At 29.3% G+C, this 22947-nt stretch overlaps 1 protein-coding gene across 2 annotated transcripts in view; it reads left to right on the top strand.

The window, feature by feature from the left end:
- The window catches only part of LOC107443977 (uncharacterized), a 159412-nt gene extending 136703 nt beyond the window's left edge, over positions 1-22709 (top strand). For both annotated transcript variants that reach the window (XM_016058006.4, XM_016058008.4), the window contains exon 4: positions 19440-22709. In XM_016058006.4, coding sequence (XP_015913492.1) covers positions 19440-19813 — 374 coding nt within the window. In that variant the 3' untranslated portion in view covers positions 19814-22709. The remainder of the gene's footprint in view (positions 1-19439) is intronic.
- The last annotated feature ends 238 nt before the right edge of the window (positions 22710-22947 follow it).

The following is a 22947-nucleotide window of genomic DNA, read 5'->3' as shown; positions in this document are numbered from 1 at the left end:
TTTCTTTCACTCGTTTTAACTGATAATTATTTCTAAAACAACATCAATATGATCTGTGATGAACTGATACCTTTCTTGAAAATTTAAGTAATCAATTCTAGTTAGCTAAGTTTCGATGATTTACTTTTTTCTTTAATTTTTCATTCGAAGTTGTATTTTTGTTTTCCTAATATCACTGAATACGTTTTTTTCCTTATCTTGATTTGTTACAAATTCTTAGTAAAAATACAAATGTTTTTTTGAGATAAAAATATATTTCTCATTCAATAACTGATTTCTGAAACTTTAGAAAATATCTTTCACCTCTCGAAAGAAAAATCAAAACAACCGTATTTGAAACTGCTGGGATACATACTGCAAAATTGAAAACGTTTTCATTTGCTGCCAAGCATCAAGTATTTTTCATCATTGGTCGGATCTTACTTCAGAAAAATATTACATTTCCGATTTCTTTAAAAATATTGAGTTTTATATAGTGAAAGAATTTATTGAAAACAAACTCAATCATTTGTAAGAAAAGCATGAAAATTTTACTTCTTGTTATAAAAAGTAATTTTTAATGCTGATAAATGTTGTGTGAATTTTAAATACATTAGTTTTAATTTGTTTTAAAATTTTAAGAAATAGTTTAAAAAATTAATGATAATTCAAATAGGAATCTTTAAATCAAAAATTTGAAATTTTTCAGACCGGACATCATTTGTTAATACGGAGAAACTTTATTACACTCTCAAACTTGTCGGTCAAAATAATAAACTTTAACATTGGTACATTAAGCAATCAGCATCAGACAAATTTGCTCTACAAGCTTAATTAAATCTTAAATTGAACCATATTTCCGTCTAGGATGAATTACACTATTTTCATGATGCACTTAGAAAGTACGGCTGAAACTACCAGAATATAGAAATATTTACCTTTTTTCTGGCTCTATGGGAAAACAAAAAAGCGCTTCGGCAAAAATTTTTGCAATAAAAAAATAAAACATGGTTTATGGTAATATGTGATGAAATTTGGTAATTTTATCATGACACTTAGCATTAAAAATCATTTATTCGATTAAATCTGCTTTTCACTTTTGTATTGTTTACTAAATGTATGGTAATAAGCGCCATAGTTTTGAAAACCAGAATTTCTGGTAAACCATTGACATATGAACGAAAACAGTTACCATATGAAGAGATATAGAAAAGTATACACTCTGCACAAAAATGTAATACACAGGAACAATAAGAAACTTGAAATATAGGCTTAAAACCCAGTTGCACGAATGACTAAAACGGCATTAATTGGCAAGGGAATTCCAGCCTTTAATATGGAATATGATCACCTCTGACTGCTATGCAGGATTGACATAGTCTGCCGATGCTGAGAACCAGGTTTTAAGAAACTCTTGAGGAATTGCTGCCCATTCCTGTTGTAGTGCTAATCGCAGCTGAAGAATTGCTGCTGGCGCCGGGGGACGTGTTGCCAAGCGTCTCCCAAGAATGTCCCACACGTGTTGAATTAGATTAAAATTCAGGGACCTCGCCGGCCATTCCATGAGTGTAATATCTTCACTCTCTAACTGTTCTGGAACAGTCACTGTACGATGAGGTGTAGCATTATTGTCCATGAGGATGAACTCAAAACCCTCAAGATCTCTAAAAAGAAGCATATGAGGAAATAGAACCTCGGTACAATAACAGCCACCAGTGATTGAACTACCTTGGAAAATGTGCAGAGCACTACGGGTACCAAGCATGATACAGCCCCATACAAGAACTTCGCTTCCTCCACGTTGACCTCTTTCGATGAGATCAGAGGGGTTATCGCGTGTTTCTCGCTTTCTACAGATGTGTATTCGTCCAGAATCACTAGTCAACTAAATTTGCTCTTATTCGTAAAGAATGCTCGAACCCATTGCGCATCTGTCCAGTTGTTGTGTTCCCGGCACCACATTAAACGTTGTCTCCTGTGAACTAGTGTTAATGGAACACATCGTACTGGCCGTCGTGCAAATAGACCACCCTTTTTCAGTCTCCTGGTCACGGTGAAACACGATATTGGACTCCCAGTACTTTGCTGTGTGTGCCTAGCGAATTCTGCTACTGTCAGCCGTCTGTTCCTTCTAGCCTGTAGGACTATATACCGGTCATCCGCTGTCGTGGTTGTGCGAGGACGATCTTTACTAAGCCTCCGGAGCTGTTTCTATCCTTTGAAATGTGTTCCAAGCTCGTGAAACAATGCAGTGGGTCATCACGAACTCCGCAGCCACACTGATCACACTTCGACCTTCTTCCGGTTTCCCAATGATTCGCCCTCGCGTAAACTCACCCAGATGTCGTCTTCTGTGTTGTCTGTTAGCCATATCACACCGTGACAGCAGATTCACTTCGTTTAAACTGATGTATGCCGTGCAATACCATTCACATAAATGCTGGGCTTCCACCGCTGGCTCGTTTATTTCGTTACGACACATGATGCATATGCCATGCTGCATGATGCGCATATGTATGTCATGATGCATATATGCAAATTTTCTACTTTTCCTTACAGTGATTGGTAATCTTAATGACGTTTCCCTCAGTTGTAACTGCATGTTTTGTTGTTATGCCAGTTTTTCCATTTCATCCTCAATTTCTGCACGCCAGTGTAAATTTTTGCACCACAGGCAAGTTCCAGAGTATTAGGGGAGACAATTGTCACCTAAATTTGAAGCTTTGTTACTTAATTGAGAAAATAATTATTTTTCTACAGTATTTATGATGTCTTTTCTCACTTGATAATGTGAGAAAACCAGCAGAAACCACTTTTTTAATCTAAAAAAAGCACATGTTTAACTTAATAAACATAAATATGCAAAAATTGAAAAATTGGTAAATTAAAGTTGTAAATCATTTTGAAATTTATATTCAAAATCGTATATTTTTTTTAAATTTCTGAACAATTAAGTTAATAAAATAAGGTGCTGTATTTTTACAACACTTTAATTGTATTGTCGTACGTTTAATATCAGTTTATTCTACCTAAACTATTAAAAAATAATATTTATAATAGGGTTCCCACAAGTTGGAAAAAATAAATTATTGGTGGGTAAGATTTTTTAAGATTACTGAAAAATGCTTAAATTTATCTTTAATTTGCGAATTACGAAATTTTCCCCGAGTTATTTTTCGCACCCATATGTATTTCCTTTAAATTAAATATTTATTGATAGCTTGAAATACTCATATCTCACTTTTGCTACCACTTTAAAAACTTTTCTAGACATTGGGAATTCTGTATAAGTTGAATCTATTTCCAAAATTACAATTTAAAGTTCTTTTACTTAACAAATTGTTTTAAAACGATAATAAACTTAAAGAAACCTAAGATTATTTAGCTAATACATTATCTTTCAAACACTGTTCGGTAAAAATCAAAGGCTAGATCTAACAACCTCATAACCACTCTGTAAAAGCTGTGGTACTATACCTATACTTATCAGAAAACCTATTCGAACCTAAATACCTATTTAGTATTGAAAAACTAAAAATTGTGCAAATTATTACTTTAAATCAAGTCAATACCAAATCAAGCACATTTCAAAGGGTGTAGTTAAATCTTTATCGTTAAATAATTGATACACTGTTCTACCGCTGGTTGTTAGAGACAATTGTGTTTCCGTAAATTCGGAGAATAATTATTGTATACTTAAACTGCAGTCGGACTTCTATTTAACGAAGTTGCTAAATCCCGATAGTAAGTTCGTTATATGGAAAATTCGTAAAATAGAAAATCATCTTTTGACATACTTAAACAACAAAAAACAGGTTTTAAATTCAGAAACACAGGACATAATTAAAATGGCAAACTGATACACCTTTATCTTGGAAACTAGTATCTACTATTTATTTTATAAATCTTAGCCATAAAAGAAATCTGCATGGAAAGCAGGAATAGAGCAAAACATTATCCAGTGTTACATCATCTTGCTACATACATTTTCAACTAAAAGAAAGTTAAATTTAAGTAAAAAATTATGACTGTATTTATTTGCTGTATAAAATTACAACTTCAAAGTAATTTTAAACATACATTACCACACGCACTCTTAAGTTTAATTGCTACTGCTGAAATCCATTAATTTTGTCTGAGTTTTTCGTTTGAAATGCAAACAAAAAGGGAAAGGGATTTTACTGCTTTCTTTGAAAGTTAAGGAGCTTCAAAAATCAATTTAAGGTCATTTCCTCTATAAAATGCGTTAATAAGTTTGAAATATTTTGGGAAATAGGGAAAGTGAATCTTAAGGAAAAATTCGTTAAATAGAAAATTCACTTCGCTATTTGGAAGTTATTTTACGAAGAAATTTCCAAAATGTTCTTGGTTCCTAGAAAAACTTCGCAAAATAGAAGTTCGTTTCATGGAAGTCCAACTGCATTTAACTACATTTATAATTTGATGATAGGACATGCTATAACAAAGGGTTTTCGGACTATAATTAGAAGTTTAAAGGCGAAAAAATTTTCAATTTCAAGATAGTGATAATATGGCGGCCAAGATATTGGTTTGTTTACATGAAGCGTCCTGGTAAAATGTGAGCTCTTATTTTGTCGAATTGAATTGACGAAGCATAGCTTATTTAATACCAAGTAAGTTCAATCTTCTTTACTGATTGATTAAGGACATTGATCATGGTAGATTATTTACCGAGTAATGTCAATGTTTTAGTCAGATTAATTTGACAAACGACTCACATAAACTGTTATAAAATTCAAATGTGTTTTCAGTTGCATAATAAAAATATTTATGTTCTCGTAAGATTTATATAAATCAGATAATTGCATAAAATAATTTTATAATATTTAACTTTTATTCATTTAAATTTTGTTCGAATTTTTTAATAATTTCTTGTGTGTGTTGTACGTATATTTGAGAAATAAACTAATTTTGTTCTTAGAAATATTGTATACTTGCAATCCCTGGTCAAATTAGTAGACGCACTATAAGATTCTACGTAAAATCTTAATTATCAGGTGATAATATACAATTTCATAGTTTCACTTGTTTACGTTCATGTATCAGTTAGTTAACATGGCAATGCAATACGTTAAAAAATAAATGCAAATAGGAAGTATATAGAAAATCTCCTTAGTAAAAACCCATTACATGCATGTTTAAGTATAAAATTATAGCATATAAACTTGTACAAAACAAGCACTTATTAAAAAAACTGCAGTGTGTAATTATAATTTGGTCCAGTAATAATTTATAATTGTGGTACAGTAATAATTTGGTCTGATTATTATAATATACTAATATAATACCTGGTATAATAAATATTTATATAATATATCTTCTAATTTATCCTATCATCAAATTTATATTATATATCGCCCATTTTAACCAATTCATACAAGAACTTAAGCAAGTACAAACCGGTTTCAGTTGCGTAAAAACGATAAAGCTGTATAGTATCACCTGTTAATTAAGATTTTCATGGAATCTTATAGTGCGTCTAATATTTTGGCCAGAGAGTGTATATCCTAAATTAATGATTCTTGCTTTATATTGTTTTGTGAATGTAACTTTACTGCTTTTTATGTGTATCATATCTAACTGTAATTATAAATTCTTAAGTTACTGAATAACAGACATGGTGGCGGCTAATTAACACAAAGTATTGTAAAAGAACGTTTTAAGTATCTCACTATACCAGTAACTATCCTTGTTCCTTGTTGTTGCTTCTAATGTCACATGCCACACGGGCAAGCCTGCTTGGTGAAACCGAGCAAATTTAAGGCAGAGTGTGCGTTTCTTGTTTTTTAGTGGTGCCATCTATGGCGAATTCGACTTCTACCTACCCATACGTCACAGCCGTTTATGGGGCGGATCCATTCATTCATCCACAGATCGTAATTTTGACCTGAATCAGAGAACGATTGATCTCCAATCCAGTACCCCAGAGATATTGATTTGTTCTGGGAACACGGAGGACTTTTGCGACTCGACAGATTTAACGTGCATTAGTCACTTTACTACACTGGGAGTCTTCGGCCGGCAGGGTTCGAACCCACGAACTCTCGGACATGGGCCCAGCTTCCTACCGACCAGGCTAAAACACTAAAAGTTGTGGCAACTACTTGACATCAAAATTTGTTAATAAAAAATAGTCACAGCACAGAGAAAAAAGTTAATATGAATTCGAACTAGGCTTAATAAAACCGAAGCCGATGGAAATTAAATATTATAATATTATTTAATACAGTTTACAGATAAAATTGAAATATCCCTATTCCACAACTAAAAACATGCATATTTTAATGGCGAACTGTAGTTTCAAAAGGTATAGTATAGTGGTGTGTAAGAAAACATCAACTCTTATAAACAGACAATATCCAAAATGCACTAATGTTGGTATTTTCAAAATAATCCAATGAATCTGATCTTGGTGTTTGATTTCTCATTATTATCATATTATTAGCTTTCTCATATATAAATTATGTTTAAATTTTGAGACTATCTGTAAGGCAAAATTTCTTCCAGAAGTAATGCATATATTACAGGCAAAGTTTGAAATCCGGCATTGTATATAATGCCTAAAACTAGCCGACAATGTATGAAATGATATATATTTCGCACATTTCCTAGGCATTCTATAGAATGCCAAATAGGAAACCGGCAAAGTATAAAATCTTCTGTGGCCATGCTAGTAAAGGTGATGAAATGGATATTTTGTGCAATAATTGTTCCTAAACTGAAAATAATTGTGACTTAAATGTGAATTTTTTTTACGAAAATTTTGTTTCCCTTAATAATAAAGGCATAAATTATGTTTTGTACAAATTTCATTTTTCTTTACACTTTTGAATATTTTTTTTTAATAGCACTCTCATTATTTTTTCTGAGTAACATTTTTTTTTGAGAAATGCGCATCATTTACATAATAACCTCATCAGGACGTTTTTTTCATACTTAGCCTAAATAGCACTTGTCATTCTATAGAATGCCTAGGTATTATATAAAATGCCTAGAGAAAGTATGTAATACTACTCATATTTCATACCTTGCTTAAAAACATCCGGTATTATATACAATCCCTAGGCATTGTATAGAATGACGGCGTTTCACACTTTGCCGGTAACACACATGCCTTTTTCCGATACATTTATATCCATCTACGAAGGTAATTGATTGTGCTATATAATCAAGTAATGGATAAATAGGAGTGAATATATTACAGAAAAATATAAAAGGCAGTTTAGAAAAGTTCTGATTCGATACTTTTCATTAACTATATTTGATGTGTTTAAGTAAATATCATTAACTGTAACTTTGGTAATGGATAACTGACTGTGCCATATAATCAAGCATTTGATAATCGAGTGTGAATATGCTTTAGAAAAATATGAAAGTAATTTAGAAAATTCTGATCTAATCCTTTTCATCAACTATACTTGATCTTGGTATTTAGGGTAATATCTTTGACTGACAATGGGAATGTGTAGTTTTTAAACCTATTACCTGACGTGGTTTGAAAAGAATTTTCAATTAAATACCACTTCTCTGCTAAACAAGTGGAAAAGCAATTAAATCAAGCCAGTTTGGAAATAAATAAGCTAAGCAGACTCACTTGGTCACCGTTACATTACTCAATCGATCATGACTAAATTATGTCCTTAAACTACAGTGTGTCGTTCACACTTGACATTTATACTCGATTTATTGACAAATTATGTGTTCCAAGAAATTTGAAAGTGATTAACATGACGTTTGTTAGATTTTTAACGAAAAACAATTTTTTTTTTAATTCTGAGAAACGTAATTTTAATCTTGTCATTGAAAGAAGAATTGGCTTATTAGATTGATATATTGTAGAGATTTATTTTTTGATGTATTATTCATGAGTAGAATTCAATTGAAACTATATATTCGATTTCGAAACAAACTTTTATTTTTTATTTTATTTTAGTAAAATGATAAAAAATGCAGTTTCCTTTTTCGTGTTAAAATAAAACTTTTAGTATTTTTAAAGGCAACAAAAAAAAACATTCTTGTTAAGTTTATTCCTTTCATTAAAAGAAACATTTCTAAACTCAATACAAAATCAAGAATGATATTCTCTGTCTCTCATTATATATATAATGTCCCTTATGATTGAAATTGTATTAGCTGAAATGTATTAATTAGTAGTTTTTTCTCGTATTTTTTTATACTCCCATGTTCAAACTTTGCCCTTTTAAAAGAAGAAAATTTAAATATTACTAAGCAAAAATTAATTGTTCATGGAAATTCGTTAAGTTAATTGTAAGAAATCGTTCGCAAGTAAAAGAAACGAAAAGAACAACTGGTTATTTAAATTATGAAAAAAATTAAGAACCACTTAGCAATGAAAATAATTAAATTTAATTGTGAGGAGTTATTTATAATTTTAATTTATAGCTAAAGAAATTTAAAACAAAAACTTCGCTCCAGTATTTAAACAGTTTCTTGGTTTAATTCTATTATACAAAATACCCCTGAAGAAGCGTTGATTCTAAATTTAACTGTGAATTAGTTTCGGAAAGAATGTAAAAAAATATCCAGATCGAACTTTCTCCCCTTTCTTTAAATTATTCCAACCGCAAAAAAACTACTCACTTAAAAACAAATTATTAATTTCAAATAATATAACAAAAACTTTCTTTTTGCACACAATATCGATTTTTCACAGGGAAGATTTCTCAAAATTACCGTTAACAATGAATTACCATTGCAATAAATCATTACTTATTAGTATAAAATTTTCATACAAGAAAGAAATTTCGACAAATTCATTCTGTTTATAAAAAGTATAAGTTTTTAAAAGAGATTTCAGGTACATCATCTCTTAATCTGTTTCAAAATTTCGTTTAACATAACGGCAAATTATTTTTTTTCTCCATGCAGTCAAAATTAGTGCGAGCATTCAATGCCCTTAAGCAAGTTCACGTCCTTTAATAAGAATCTCCAATAGTTTTAATAAGAAATTTTTCCGTAATCAGGTCAATTTTTTTCTAATGGCAAGCTTATAACAGAACTGCAGCAATAAATACAAAGAACCATATAAAGAGCAAACAGAGAGAGAAAAAAAATATAGAGACCAAGAGAAAAAGCTCTAGTGATACTATATGAATCCAAAAGTTCCCTGGATCTCAGTAGCTGTTCACAAGAGAAATAGATAATATATTTTTACGAATCATTATGTTGTTTTAAAAAATACAGTAGAAAATGAAAGAAATTTTGACAAATTCATTCTGCTTATGGAAATATAAGTTTTTAAAAGAGATTTTAAGAACATCATCTCTACATAAATGTCACAATTTTTATCTACCATAGAGCAAATTATTTTTCACGCAGTCAAATTTAGTGTGAGTATTTAAAGCTTTTAAGCAAGTTCACGTAGGTCTATAAGAATCTCTAATATTTTTAATGAAAAATCTTTCCAATATCAATTTGAAATAGGTAAAATATTTTTATTAATCATTATTGTAATGGAATGTTGTTTTAGAAAGTGCAGTAGAATATCGCTAATCCTAACTAATTGGGATCAATACTATTTTGTATTACCGAAAATGTAAATTGCCGAAAATCCCATTTGTAATTGATGTACAGTGCACAAAAAATGAACCACCCTGAATAACTTTTGAGCTAATGATTGGATTTTCATGTACTAGGACTCAATCTTAATGGTTCAAAGGAAAGACCTCTAGTATGTTAATTAATAAGTGCAGCAGTTATTTTGAGCTAAAAAAATTATAGACAAAAACGCACTTTCTGTGAATAAACCTTCTCAATAGGCTGGTTCGAAATTCTGACCCTCAAAATGTAGGAGATAGCAGCATTCTGAGAAATATTGTCTTATTAATCAGGTCAGTAGAGAAGCTTAAAGTTTGGGCCCTTTTAACCTTATTTTTACTTTTTGCGTATTTCGCCATATTTCAGGAATATTTTAAGCGAAACAAAAAAAAATCAGAAAATGTTAAGAAAATTTATGATATTTGATACATGAATTATTCTACGTAAATTATATCTTTATATAAGAAATAGTAATAATATATTTATAAAACTTTTATTTCATGTATCATTAAAAAATGTTTTCTTTTATATTTAGTAATGTGGGATGTACACAAAAAAGTTTTGTGTTTTTTACTTATAAAAATAAAATTTTGCTCAAAAATGTAAAATAATCTCTTTTACCACAGCTCAAATTGACAGCTACGCAAACTTGGTAGAATTTTTTGTTTAAAAAAAATTTCTATTTAGCGATATATAAAATATCTTTTAAAAGTTCAACATTTATAAGTCTTGGCCAATGTTTATCTGACAAAGAGTTGGCTTGACATTTCAACGACAGAAGGAAATTCAAGCATGAATGCAGCTAAAGCAAATATACTTCATCTGAAATTGCAAGGAAAAGTCTGTAATTGACAGCAAAGATTTATAGCCTTCAAAAGATCTCGTATTTCCGATATGCTTCGCGGTAAGCCATTTAAGTTGAATACATCTTCCACAGCATAATTTCATTTAAGTTGTTAAATCTGACGTAAGGCTTTTACGGTACATTGCCTACTGTTGATTATTTTATCAAACTGAAGAAAATAAAACATAATTTATTAACGTGACTTTGCTTTGGAAATGCAATAAAACTAATCTTGTTCTTTTCAAGATAATTATTTTATTCCAAATTTTCCTGTGTATTATAAAGGTATTATACTTAGATTACTTAAGTGTGTATGGATTGATTTAAGCAATTGAATTCATTAAAAATGCCAAACTTTGTTTATTGACGTATAACTGGAGAGTTGTTACAGATTTTTTTTGAAATTTTAATATTTATGCTTACTTAATAATTAAAAACACTGAAATTAGGGGGACAGAAAAATTAAAATGCCTTTTTAGTTAAACAAAACATACATATATGAATGTATATGTGTATGTATACATAATAACAGTTGTTTTAAGTTAACATACCATGTCAATCTCTACTATTCATTCAATTTGTCTTGACTTTCAAAACCTCTTAATCATTTGTTATTTTAATATTAATGTCAAGTGCGACTATTAAAAACTCGTCATAATTTTTTTAATGGATGATAATAGAAAATGATTATGAAACTGTATTTACTTACTTATTATATTTCTGAGAGTTCTGCTCACAATATTATACCTTTCACAAATAAAATGCAGGAATTGCTATCCCTGATTACTTAAAATACTTATCAGTGGGAAGGTTGTCAAACTTCAACAAGCAATGATAAATCTTACCAGGGGGATTAAACATTGCCCCCCTTTTTAATTTTACTTTATTAATGGGGTTTTTTTTTGCAATTCCAATAATATAATAATATTATTCTGTAATTCCAATAATAAACTATAATTCTAAATTTTGCTTCTGATTTCAAAAACAATTTAACAAATAAGAAAGATAATCCTGATTCAAATTTTCAATATTTCGTATACATATAGATCTTAAATAAAATAAAATAAGCATTTTGTTATTTTAACATGTTATTTCCTTTTACAATTATTTCAATATCATTAGAACGTCATAGTAATTTAAAGTTAATAAGTTTTGTTAATCAACTTTTATTCTCCGAAATATCATGCCCTGAGGAGTTAACTTATACTTATTTCTAAACTAATTTTTTTGTAAATATTTAAATACATAGTTTGAATTTTTTTTTCCAATCAGTATTCGGTTTTGAACAAGGATATAAATAACTTTTTTAAAGAGATTACTTTTAAAAGATTGAAAACAGAAAGATTACTTTTTTTCCATTTATTCCAAGTTAGAAAATAATTTCATTTTATTAAAATTCTCGGCGTATGAATGGCAATCCGTTTATCAAATTTTTAAATTACTTCAGTAAGATTATGCAAATTGTTTTAAATATTATTTTGAACTAAACCGAATTTTATTTTTCATTTTTGAATGTCTACAACCTTCAACTGCATCCCTGCTATTATGATTTACATAAAGAAAAAAATTTATTCCTTAAAGCTTTATTCTTTTAATAAAATAAATGTCGTTTATAAACAAAAAAAAATTTAAAAAATAAGAAAAAAACTTGACTCAAATGTTCTTTTTTGGATAAATTGGCCTTACTTGCATAATCTTATGTTCAAAAATGAGAAAGAATTTATTAAAAGTAGTAAAGAAAGAGATAGCGTAAAGAAAAATAGTGGAATTAAATCCAGAAGCCCTCATTTAGAAAATTGTAACAGCCTATTATAACGCAGCAGCGATTTCTGCTATAATGATTTCATTTCAGCCATGCGATTTTAATGGCTACAGAATTATTCAGTGCAAAGTAAAATGTACTTAATTTTGAAAATATTAATTAAAACAAAGTACATTTTAACTATTGAAAATGAGTTTCGTTCATATTTTAAATTGTGATGTGTTAACAACGTCTTCAGTTAAGTCAAGTATCATATTAAGTTATGTATCATATATCATAAAAATGCGTATTAAAGATGGTCATTACAGAAAATCTGATTATCATTAAACTTTTTATTTGAGTAAACCGTGTAAAAGTATATATCCTGTGTAAAAACTTTCAGAAATCGAATTTTATTATTTGTATTTATTTTCTGGTTGAAAATTTGAATAGATTTATAGTTTTACTAATCAATAAATTTCAAAATAAGAAAGCATTGCTAAATGTATAAACCAAGAGGCAGAATTATATATACTGCTCTACAACAATTTTTTGATAAACGGATCTTCTATGGTATCGTCAGAAATATCCCCAATTAAATTACCATTTTTTTTAAAAAATGAATACTTTTTTGAAAACAAAAAGATACTTAATTAGAAAAAAAAACAATTAACTCAAGTATTGAAATGAAAAATATTAACTAAATAAAAAAATTTCAAGATGACTTGGACGTAAATTGTTCTGTGAAGTACTACGTTGCGCAAAATAAAGATATCATCCCAAATAACTTTTGATCTAATCCTTGGATTTTCGCAAACTAAGGACCAATATACAAAAGGGTGACCTCAAAAATGCTAATTAAAGATCAAAAGGGAAGAACGGTCCATTTTTACACAAAAATGATGATTGGATCGCCATCTGTTGCATGTTGAGGATTTTGACAAAACAATAGAGTGGAGAAGAAGATTCGTTCACTCCGAGAGTTATTGCACAGTGAAGATGAATGTGGGGGGAAAAGTATTCCTATGTGCCCACCTAGAGAATAATTATTCCCATCCCAAATATTTTTCCTCTCGTGAATGCGTTACGATGATTTTTTCGATTTCACTTTCCCTTTTTGAAAGTTCCAGAAATTTTTAAAGAATCAAAAAAATATTTAACTCACGATTATAAATTTACTTCACAGATACCAAAGATACCTCCGTGCAAAAATATTTTTTTTTCATTTTTTAATAAGGGTTGAAGAATTTTGAATTGTAAGCTAAACAAATTTTCCACCATTTTAAGCTACGTAATTTGACATGACAAAATACAAAGTTTAAGCAAAATCGATTGAATAGTTTTTAAGTAATAAATTTTTTAAAAAAATAAAAAATTTAAGATTTATATTTGACTAATTTCTTTCAAATAATATATTTTATCATTTAAAATCACAAAATTTAAAATGCAGAAAATCTGCATGATTTGCAAAAATTTGTATATTAAAAAATAATAAAGTATTATTGAAAATTAATTTTACATGAAATTGTCTTTGAATAAACTAAATTTATAATTGTATGCACAAAACTGTTTTCGCTGGAAATATTCCCGAGATATCTCAAAATACGCAGAAAGCGAAGTTAATAATTCACCCTTAATATTATTTTCTACTTCAGCGACTCTTAACCTATGGCTAGGAGAGCAAAATATATGTCCGATCACGTGAGCAAGATTTGGGGAAATTTCATGCAGCCCTTGGGAAATATGGTAATCAAACGCATTTGACTATTATAATACCCATACTTTCGACCGCTCTCCTCACTTAACTGTCGGAACCATATATCTTCCAGTTTCTGACTACCCCCTCCCCTCCATATTATTATAGTCAAAAAGCCAAATCCGTTGGAAAGAAAAAGCATGTTCATTCAGCGAAAATACGTCAATCAGATTATTAGAACAAAAGCTGTACTGAGTGATATCATTTTTTTTTTATTTTGCGTACTGTTTCTTTATGATTTGAAAATTATCATATGAGTTTCTCATTTGATGCATGCAAAAAGAAAAGAAAATATTTTTTTTTACTACTGAAGTATATTAAACTATTATATATTATTTTATGTTTTCATCAATTAGAAGCTTTGTTCTTATTACCCAGTACAACTAGAAAGTCTTAAGAGACGTGCTTCATAACATTTTTACAACAACCATTAATCTTTTCAGAAACCATAATTCATCATGCATTGTTTTTGTAACAATATATCTTTTCCTTAAGATTGATCTTTCTTGGAGAGTAAATGATAATTACTAAAATTCTATGTAATTAAAAAAAATTATAGTAGCGAAATAAACTCATTTCAAAACGCGATGTTTCAAATTCCTCCATTCTTTGTGGAATTATTCAAGTATACAAATTTTATTTGAAATACTGCTGTCTTATTTATGAGTGCTATCTACACAATAGCATTCGTATTATGACATTTCTGTAAAACTTTTCTTACTGGTATTCGGGACATAGTTTTTCAAAAATGGGGAATCGCACACGTTTAAAATTATCCTTTTTGAAAAAAAATATTATTTTTTGCGCATTCAATGAACTCAGCTTTGTCTACAAAATAAATTACATAAATTTCACAATATAAGGCAATTTGTTTTTAAATATTCAAGCATTTCTAAAAAACTTATATATTGACTTTAGCTTACACGTAACTTTTCGTGTTGAAATTTGAGTTTGGCATATAATTTTAGTGAATTTCAAAAAAGAATTTAAATTTTAACATTTTGATAAAAGTTAGCAGTACACTTGAAACTTAAAAATGTTGCTTTTAATTTCAATCGATGCCTATTTTTTTAATTTTATTTTATATTCTAAAATATGTTCCACAAATCAGTCAACTATCTGAGTAAAATGACAAAGTCTTGCATATGTTTTGCAGATGAGCAGCCTCTTTGGTAATGCATGAGTTCTTTTAAAAGTTTTTGCGTTGTAAACCATTAATAAGTAAACAAAAATTACTCACCCAATCACCTGCGAGATATTTTTAAACTTGAAACCTCTAAAAAATAACGCTTTAAATTTTTGATTAAGGATAGATTTTTCCCACTCTTCCCATAAGCAATTTTCTACTTTTATAAAAACAAAATCTCCGAGTCACATTTTTAATAGCGTATAATGTTTTTTACGTAAGTCTATATTTATATTAATCATTTTTTAAGAGTGGGTCAAACTGACTTTCTCGAGAGTGGTTTAACTCACTGAGAGAAAAGTTTTGACATGCGCAGGAATAATTGATTGCCTAAAGAAATGTTGCGTACAATATTTGTGTCTAAAAAATATCAAATAATTAGTAAATTATAGCACATTACAAATTTGAACGGTAGTTGTTAATTGAATTAAGTTTTAAACAGTAAACTGGTCTAGAAATTTTTAGAATTTTTCCTACTGTAAAGAATTCTGTGCCTATAAATATCCGAATTTATAAACTCTGTGCTTTTATTATTATTATTCTATGGTTATTCTATGGTTATTCTCTGTTTAAATTATGCGTTTTACAAATAAGCTGGTTCAGAAATGATTATATGAATGAACGTATAACGTGTTGGCCTCTATTCTTGATTCTACCCTAACCTTTACTGTGACGTACATTTATGTAAGCAAAGCCTCCAATTGGTATTTTTCTGTATTTTCTAGCATTATCAGATCATCACAAATCATCACTAGGAAAATAAATTCCCCTCAAAATTAAAAAATTAAGTTAGCGAGAATACTTCCTATGGCCTTATAAAGAATTAAAAAGGATATCTTGGTACAATGATTTGGTACAATGAATAAAACCTACTTAACAGCCAAATTGTAAAATATATCGAAAACTCATTTATTTTTAAAATAAACATATACAATAAGCATAACGACTTTTAATATATCGACCTTAATACAATAAAAATTCGACCTTCTATCTATCTCAATAATTGAACATGAAAAAAGGAATTGAAACAACGAAAAATTATTTTTTTAGATGAAAATTATGTCACAAGAGATTTCTCTTTGAATTTATTTGCAAATGACTAATGAACAGAAGTTGAGATCCTGCTTGTGTTAAACAAATTTTTACATGTATTATTATCAAACCTCCGATTATTTAATTAATAGTATAATTTTTTTCAATAATAAGCTGGTGATAGAAGAAAAAAGTGTTTTTCTTTCAAGGTAGTCAAAATTAGAATTATTTTCTTTCTTTTTTTCTTCTTATTATTCCGCTTGAGAAACATGGTTTTTAAAGGAGCGGTTTTTTTTGTTTTCTTCATTCACCTTTTACGCCTATCAATTTTTATTTATTTACTTTTGTGTGTGTATGTGTCAGAAAGTCATCGAAATTATTATTGACCAATAAATTCTATTCATTACTGAAAAAGTGGCATGTTCTGCCTACAGCAGTCAGAAAACAATTAGAACTCTTATTGCCCACTAACTTAAAGTTCCAGTTGATATTTAGGTTCGTGACCTAGTCAGAAAATGAACGAAATTTCAGTTTTCCTTTCACATACACAAAACGTTGCAACATAATTGAATAAAGGTATTAATTTATATGAACATTTCAGAACAATGCAACCTTAAATTCAATTTCGCGTCAGGTATTGATAACAGTCCGGAAACGATTGAATAAGTGCGTCGTTACTGATAACAATCCCGTCCAAACTTATCAACTATGTCAGAATGATGTTACGAAGTGTCAAGTATGGAGCATATCAGATTTATCATAGATATTCTATAGAAAGAGACTAGGTGATTCACTACCGTGCAATTTATTTAACATAGCCCTTGAAAAAGATATAAGAGATTAACACGAAAGGCATCATTCTACAGAAACAATTACTATCTTATACAAATAATAAAATAGTAGAACGAACAAAACAGGCTGTTGTCGAAACGTTTATTGCCCTTGAGAATGCTGTCAAGGATTTGAGCTTGGAAAATTTATGCACCTAAGAACATGGCGTGCAACACCTCAGGATTTGATCCTCATCACGAAATATCCTCTTTGGTTGACGAATCTCTGGTTAGAGTCCCCTTGCCGTCGGTCTAAGCGTGGAAAGTTTTCGTAATTTCTCTCACCGTGTAACGCAAAATGCAGGTTAGTTCCATCAAAAAGTCCTCCATGAAGACAAAATTTCTTCCAATACTTGATCCAGGAGTTCCTTGTCTTCAGGATTGAATTCAAAATTACAAGGTTACGGAGTTGAACATTAGATGTCGTAAACCCAAAATTGGGTCGGTTATTCAACGAAGAGTATGAAATAAAATAAAATATTAAAACTGAAGTTAGGAGCAAGGTTTTGATGGCAAATAGAAGCTATTTTGGTCTGAGGAACCAACTGAAGTCGAAATTGATCTATATAAGTTCCAAAATATATTTATACAAAACTCTAATTAGATGAATAGCTTTGCAAGTGATACTGATTCTGCGTTTTTTTTTTAAAAAGTTTCACCATATCCGCCATTTGCAATTTGAAAAAATTTATTTTTAAAGTTCCATTTTTAAATAATAAAAGCTCTCTTTAGAATTTTGTTTTATCCCATTTTCTGGAAGAAAATAATTCCCAAAATATGCTACATTTTTTCGGATAATATAATAACAGATAATAACTTACAATAGCTTTTGAAAAACATGCTTAATTATTTTAATAAGCGTAAAAAATCCAAATTCTTTCCACTAATCCATATTATGTAACCTTTCGCATTACTCCGCCTTGCTGACAGCCACACCCGATGTAAAGATTTCCTCGTTTGGGTCCTTTTAACAAGTTATGTCGTAAGAACAGATTTCATCATTTCGTATTTAGTTTCACTTAATTGAAGTCAATTTTAGGATTACTTTTTATCTTCTCATTAATGAACTATTTTTAAAAGATTCCATTAAAGAAATATCAAATGCTCTTGCATTGCAGGAACAGATGTGAAATGGATAAATATAATAGGATATACAAATTACAAAAGAAAAATGTTTTGTCATAATTTTCTGTATTTTTTTTCTAGAAAAAAGGAGTAAAATAAAAAAAAGTTTCTTCAACTTTATCTTGCTGACAAAATACCTTTTTATTAAGCTAAGCGAATTAATTATAGTGATTAAATTTTTACAGGAATTGGTAATTTTTTAAAAAGAAAAATTCGGAAACTTACTTATGAACTCTGGTTGAATACAAATAAAATTTCTCTCCTTGTTTTTAGTTGAGAAAATACAATTATGAATTCTAGTACCGTTGCAAATATTTTGTTTAATTTAACAGCAATTACGTTCTGTAAATGCCGGAAAATTTTATTTCTAGCAAGTATTTTGGAAGTAAATGGATTTAATGCATCCATAACGTTATTAGATATTGTTCCAGAAAAAATATCTAATAATGCTACATGTTGAACTACTAAATAACTTTAAAAAAATTCGTAGCGCAGATAGCCCTTAAGAAAAAATTTTAAAATTATTATTTTACAATATCTCAGTACACTTTTGGTACATTTTAATACGGAGTTTTAATTTTAGCGTTTTATATGCAATCATAAACATTTTAACCGTAAGTCTACTTCGTCATTGTTTCTTTAATAGCAAGTAGATAACATTGCAAATACGTTACACTTTTTACTATGTATCATACTCTACAAAATTATTGTACATTTTAAAGAATAGGTTTTAGAAACCATAATGCATTCGGAGATTAATTTGAGTTATCGTGGAAAATAAATGAGAATTATCGTGATTACTTATAATATAGATTAAAATTAATTGATTATGTAATTGATTACCATGTAATTATTATCTGTAATAAAATTGCAACTGTAATCGTTGTTCCAGTTTGAATGAAAAAGATATATTATGTATTTACTCCTGTTGTTCAAAAATTTACTCAGAAAAATTAGTCAAGACTAATGGAGTTAGTGATCAATTATTCAAAATTTCTACAATGAATAATGTCGAAATTTGCATATAAATAATTATTCAAAATAAATTTAGTCTAAATTTAGAATATATACAGTGGCATGCTAAAGCCTCCGGCCAGCATACATTAATAACTTCTTTCAGTTTTCGGCCATTTATACATTCAACTTTTAGAAGATGCATAAATATTTTAAAATATGCAAATAAAAACTGCCTCTTATTGAGAAACAAATACTTTTTATCGTATTTTCTGTTGCAATAATATTAAAATAACAATATTGTGGCCTTTTGTACGCCTCTATATATATCAAAAAGATTATATATCGCATAAAAAGATTATAAATGTTCTGTATTATTATTGTATGTGCTTAATTTTTATTTTATTTTCTAGCTGGATATGAAGAAGTGGCTAGCATTGTAAAACCTTCTCTAGACTGTTTAGCAAAACAGCCCATAGATGACAGAACTGGCTACATTATTTCAGCATTTCGAGTTTTTCCTGGTGAAGACAGAGAGAAACTCGAAAGAAACTGGCTGACTTGGACAGGTGCTCGCCAAGTTTACAAATGCTTGCCAAAACATTTAGGATTACGAAGATTAACTTTTCATAAAAAGCTCTTCCCTGATAATGGAATAACATATGTGCTCATGTGCGAATGTTCTGCTCTGGTTGAACATGTTACAGAAGCTTTGGTATTTGTAGATCATCTTCGAGCCAGATGCTGTGGATATACCGCATTATATCGGCCAGTGGATGTATTTTGACTATATGCTATCACCATGAGAATAGAAACTGTAAAGGAGAATACATTTAATGTCTTATTTGTGAAGTGTTGTACATTGCTTTTATTGTTTTCATAGTATTGTTATATGTACAATTGTAAATGTAAATGAAACAAATGAAAAGAAGAGCAGCAATATTATTTCAAAGAGCAGCTATAATTCTTAGCCTCTTAGAAAATAAAATTTCCTCCTTTTTATAAACTCGATATATTTTGAAAAATATGCAAATATCAAAAAATGCAATTTTTGATGTACCGAAATTCAGTTTCCTTCAATTTTAAAGTATTAATAAGAATAATTTAATCATTAGAACATACGTATTTTCATAAATTAGTGAAACCCTACTTTTAAAACAATTTTTATATATTTCTGCTAAAGTAAATATTTTCAGCAAAATTTTAATACTTAACAGTTTACTACAAAAACTAATCAAAAAATTTTTTTTAGTATTTTACATTTTATTTCTAATGTTTATAGTACATAAAAAAGCTTAACAATGTCATAACTGTATGTTTTAATAAAATGCAACGTATTCATTTTTATGCAACTTAGGTACCATAAACATATATATGCAATTATATATGCAATAAACACAAGGGTCACCAAATGAGGGGGAGGAACCCTCTCACATTAAGTTGAGGACAACTATGACAAAATCAAACAACAATTTATTACCAACTGAAACATAACAATAAGATAAAGACAGAAAAGTAAAAGTTAAGTGTGAGTGTGCTCAGAACAATGCTCGAAGCCTCCTAAATACTGAAGAAAGGTACAAAATTTCCGATCCTGTGTGTGTAATCCAGCAGATTCCTTTGGCAACTACGCATCATGCCTGGCGCCACAATACCATAAAATATATGCAACTTACATGCAACTAAATTATGCAATTTAAATGCCATTATTGTAATAAAATGCAACTCATACGCCCATGTACCCTTTTTAATGGTAAATTTCACAGATCTAACTAACGTAAACACGGGTGCATACCTTTTTCAACATTGTGAATGCCTGCAATAAAAACTGAAATTATGTTTAAATTTCTATAAGAAAAACTAAAAAGATATTCACAAAAATCATTCAGTTTCTATTATGAAACACTACACACCAACATTCAGTCAAACTCTCGTGGTACAAATTATATTTGAGCCGTGATATGCTACGAGCATAAGATCGCAAGACAAAATCTAGAAATAATAAAACATCTCAAGACAGTATCGTATGTGAACAAAATAACGAAAGAGTTAATATCCACAGTAACTTTTTAGGACCACAAGATTTTTATCCACTTCGGAGATTGTGCTCCACTAGGTTGAGTGCTGAAAGATTAGCACTATACTTAAGAATGCTGTCACTAAGATGAATTTGAAATATTTTACTTTTCTCATACCTTAATCTTATTTAAGGTGGTGGGAAGTATACTTCCCTCCAAATTCATAAATTTTTGAATGCCAAATTAGGTCCAGAAGCGGTGCCATTATTGGGGAGGTATTTTTGATTGTGTGTTAAGCGTTAATAAATTAGATCATTTCTCATCGAATTTATTTGTAGTTATGAACACAGAATGTATAAATGCGAATATTTTTAAACGCTGATTAAATATTCTGGCCTATTATTTACAGTAGATTAAATTTTGAAATACCCATCTACCTTCACCTCCCCCCCCCCCCTAAAAGAAAAAATATTCTTAAAAACAAAATTAATTTTTGCATCGCTCAAAATGAATTTCTTTTTGCGAATCGATATCAATCCCGAAAATATTTTGACATAGCCTTCATTGAAAAAAATTGCCCTATAAAGGGTTAAATTATATCTGTTAAATTATATCTGTATTTTGCTGAAAAGAGTAAATATTTTTTCAGAGAAGCGGAGCTAAACCACACATTTGTACAGGATGCACTGATGTTCAAGCGAAAAGTAATTTCGATAGTAAACGCAAGATTGTAATTAAAAATGGCCCTATAAAAGGTAAAATTATATATGTATTTTGCTAAAAAGAGTAAATATTTTTTCCTACGAAACGGAGTTGAACCACCCATTTGTACAGGATGCACTTCAAGTGGAAAATAATTTCGATAGTAAACGCAGGTTTTAATTAAAAATTATGATTTTGTTTTATTATTTAATTAAGTGCTTAGTATTTAGTATATTCACGCAATAACATATCAGACAAATGTTATTGCGGTTTTGCAAGCACTTACGCACTATTTTGCCAAAATTTTTAATAGCAATTCCCCCAAAATTCGACTGAATATCGTGCATATTGCGCAGAATTTCCACCTTCAAGGATTGGGTCAGTTATGAGTTAGCTGAAATAAAAGTTAAGGAAGTAAAGAAAAGGTTCTGCGGTAACACTTGCTCAAATATGGAGGAATTTTGTTAATACGGCACTAACTTTCATTTTTTATGTTACCCCTAGGGTTGTTGCAATAACTCGGGATACTTCAAAAAAAATCCAACAGCGTTAAATTGCATGATGTGGAAGACTGATTGATTCTGATCAATAAAACTTAAAAATTACTCGACCAGGAAAGCACAGAAGAATGCTCAGCAATGAAAATGCATTGCTCTTTCATGTAGCACTCCCGTTTTAATAACCCTGAAATATCAGTTGCTCAACACCTTTCTTAGCAAAGATTTTATAGTACAAGGGAAAACAAAACTCAAATCTTGAGCAGAAATCGGGACTTTTTTTTTATTTGAACAACTATTCAACACATCTTAGACTTGTATTAAAACCTTAAAACCAAATTTTAAGGTCTAAAGACTTATGGAATCATAAAAATTGCATTTTCATAAAACCTTGTAAAAATAAATTTACTTTAAATACAATTGAAGCAGATACATTTGCTTCAGATGAGATAAAAACCACTAAAATATCCCACAGTTAGGTAATTAAACTCTCATAAATTATCGATTTACCGCATGATATGATACGCAGAAAAATTAACTTCAAAATATCTGCACAAATTAGGTAACTTGGCATTTTTCACTTTGGTAATAAGAACTATTTTTAATTCTCTTTTCTTTCGAAAACTGAGTCAAAGTTGCACAATACAATGATAATGGTTAACGGGAAATAAATTTTTTTCAGTAACTTTCAAGTAATCCTTTCA

This window comes from Parasteatoda tepidariorum, chromosome 11 (assembly GCF_982258835.1).
Source record: "Parasteatoda tepidariorum strain Cologne lab strain chromosome 11, Ptep-v5.0, whole genome shotgun sequence".
Classification (NCBI taxonomy): Eukaryota; Metazoa; Arthropoda; class Arachnida; order Araneae; family Theridiidae; genus Parasteatoda; species Parasteatoda tepidariorum.
Note: the sequence above shows the minus strand (reverse complement) of the source record. Positions and strands in the feature narration are given on the sequence as shown.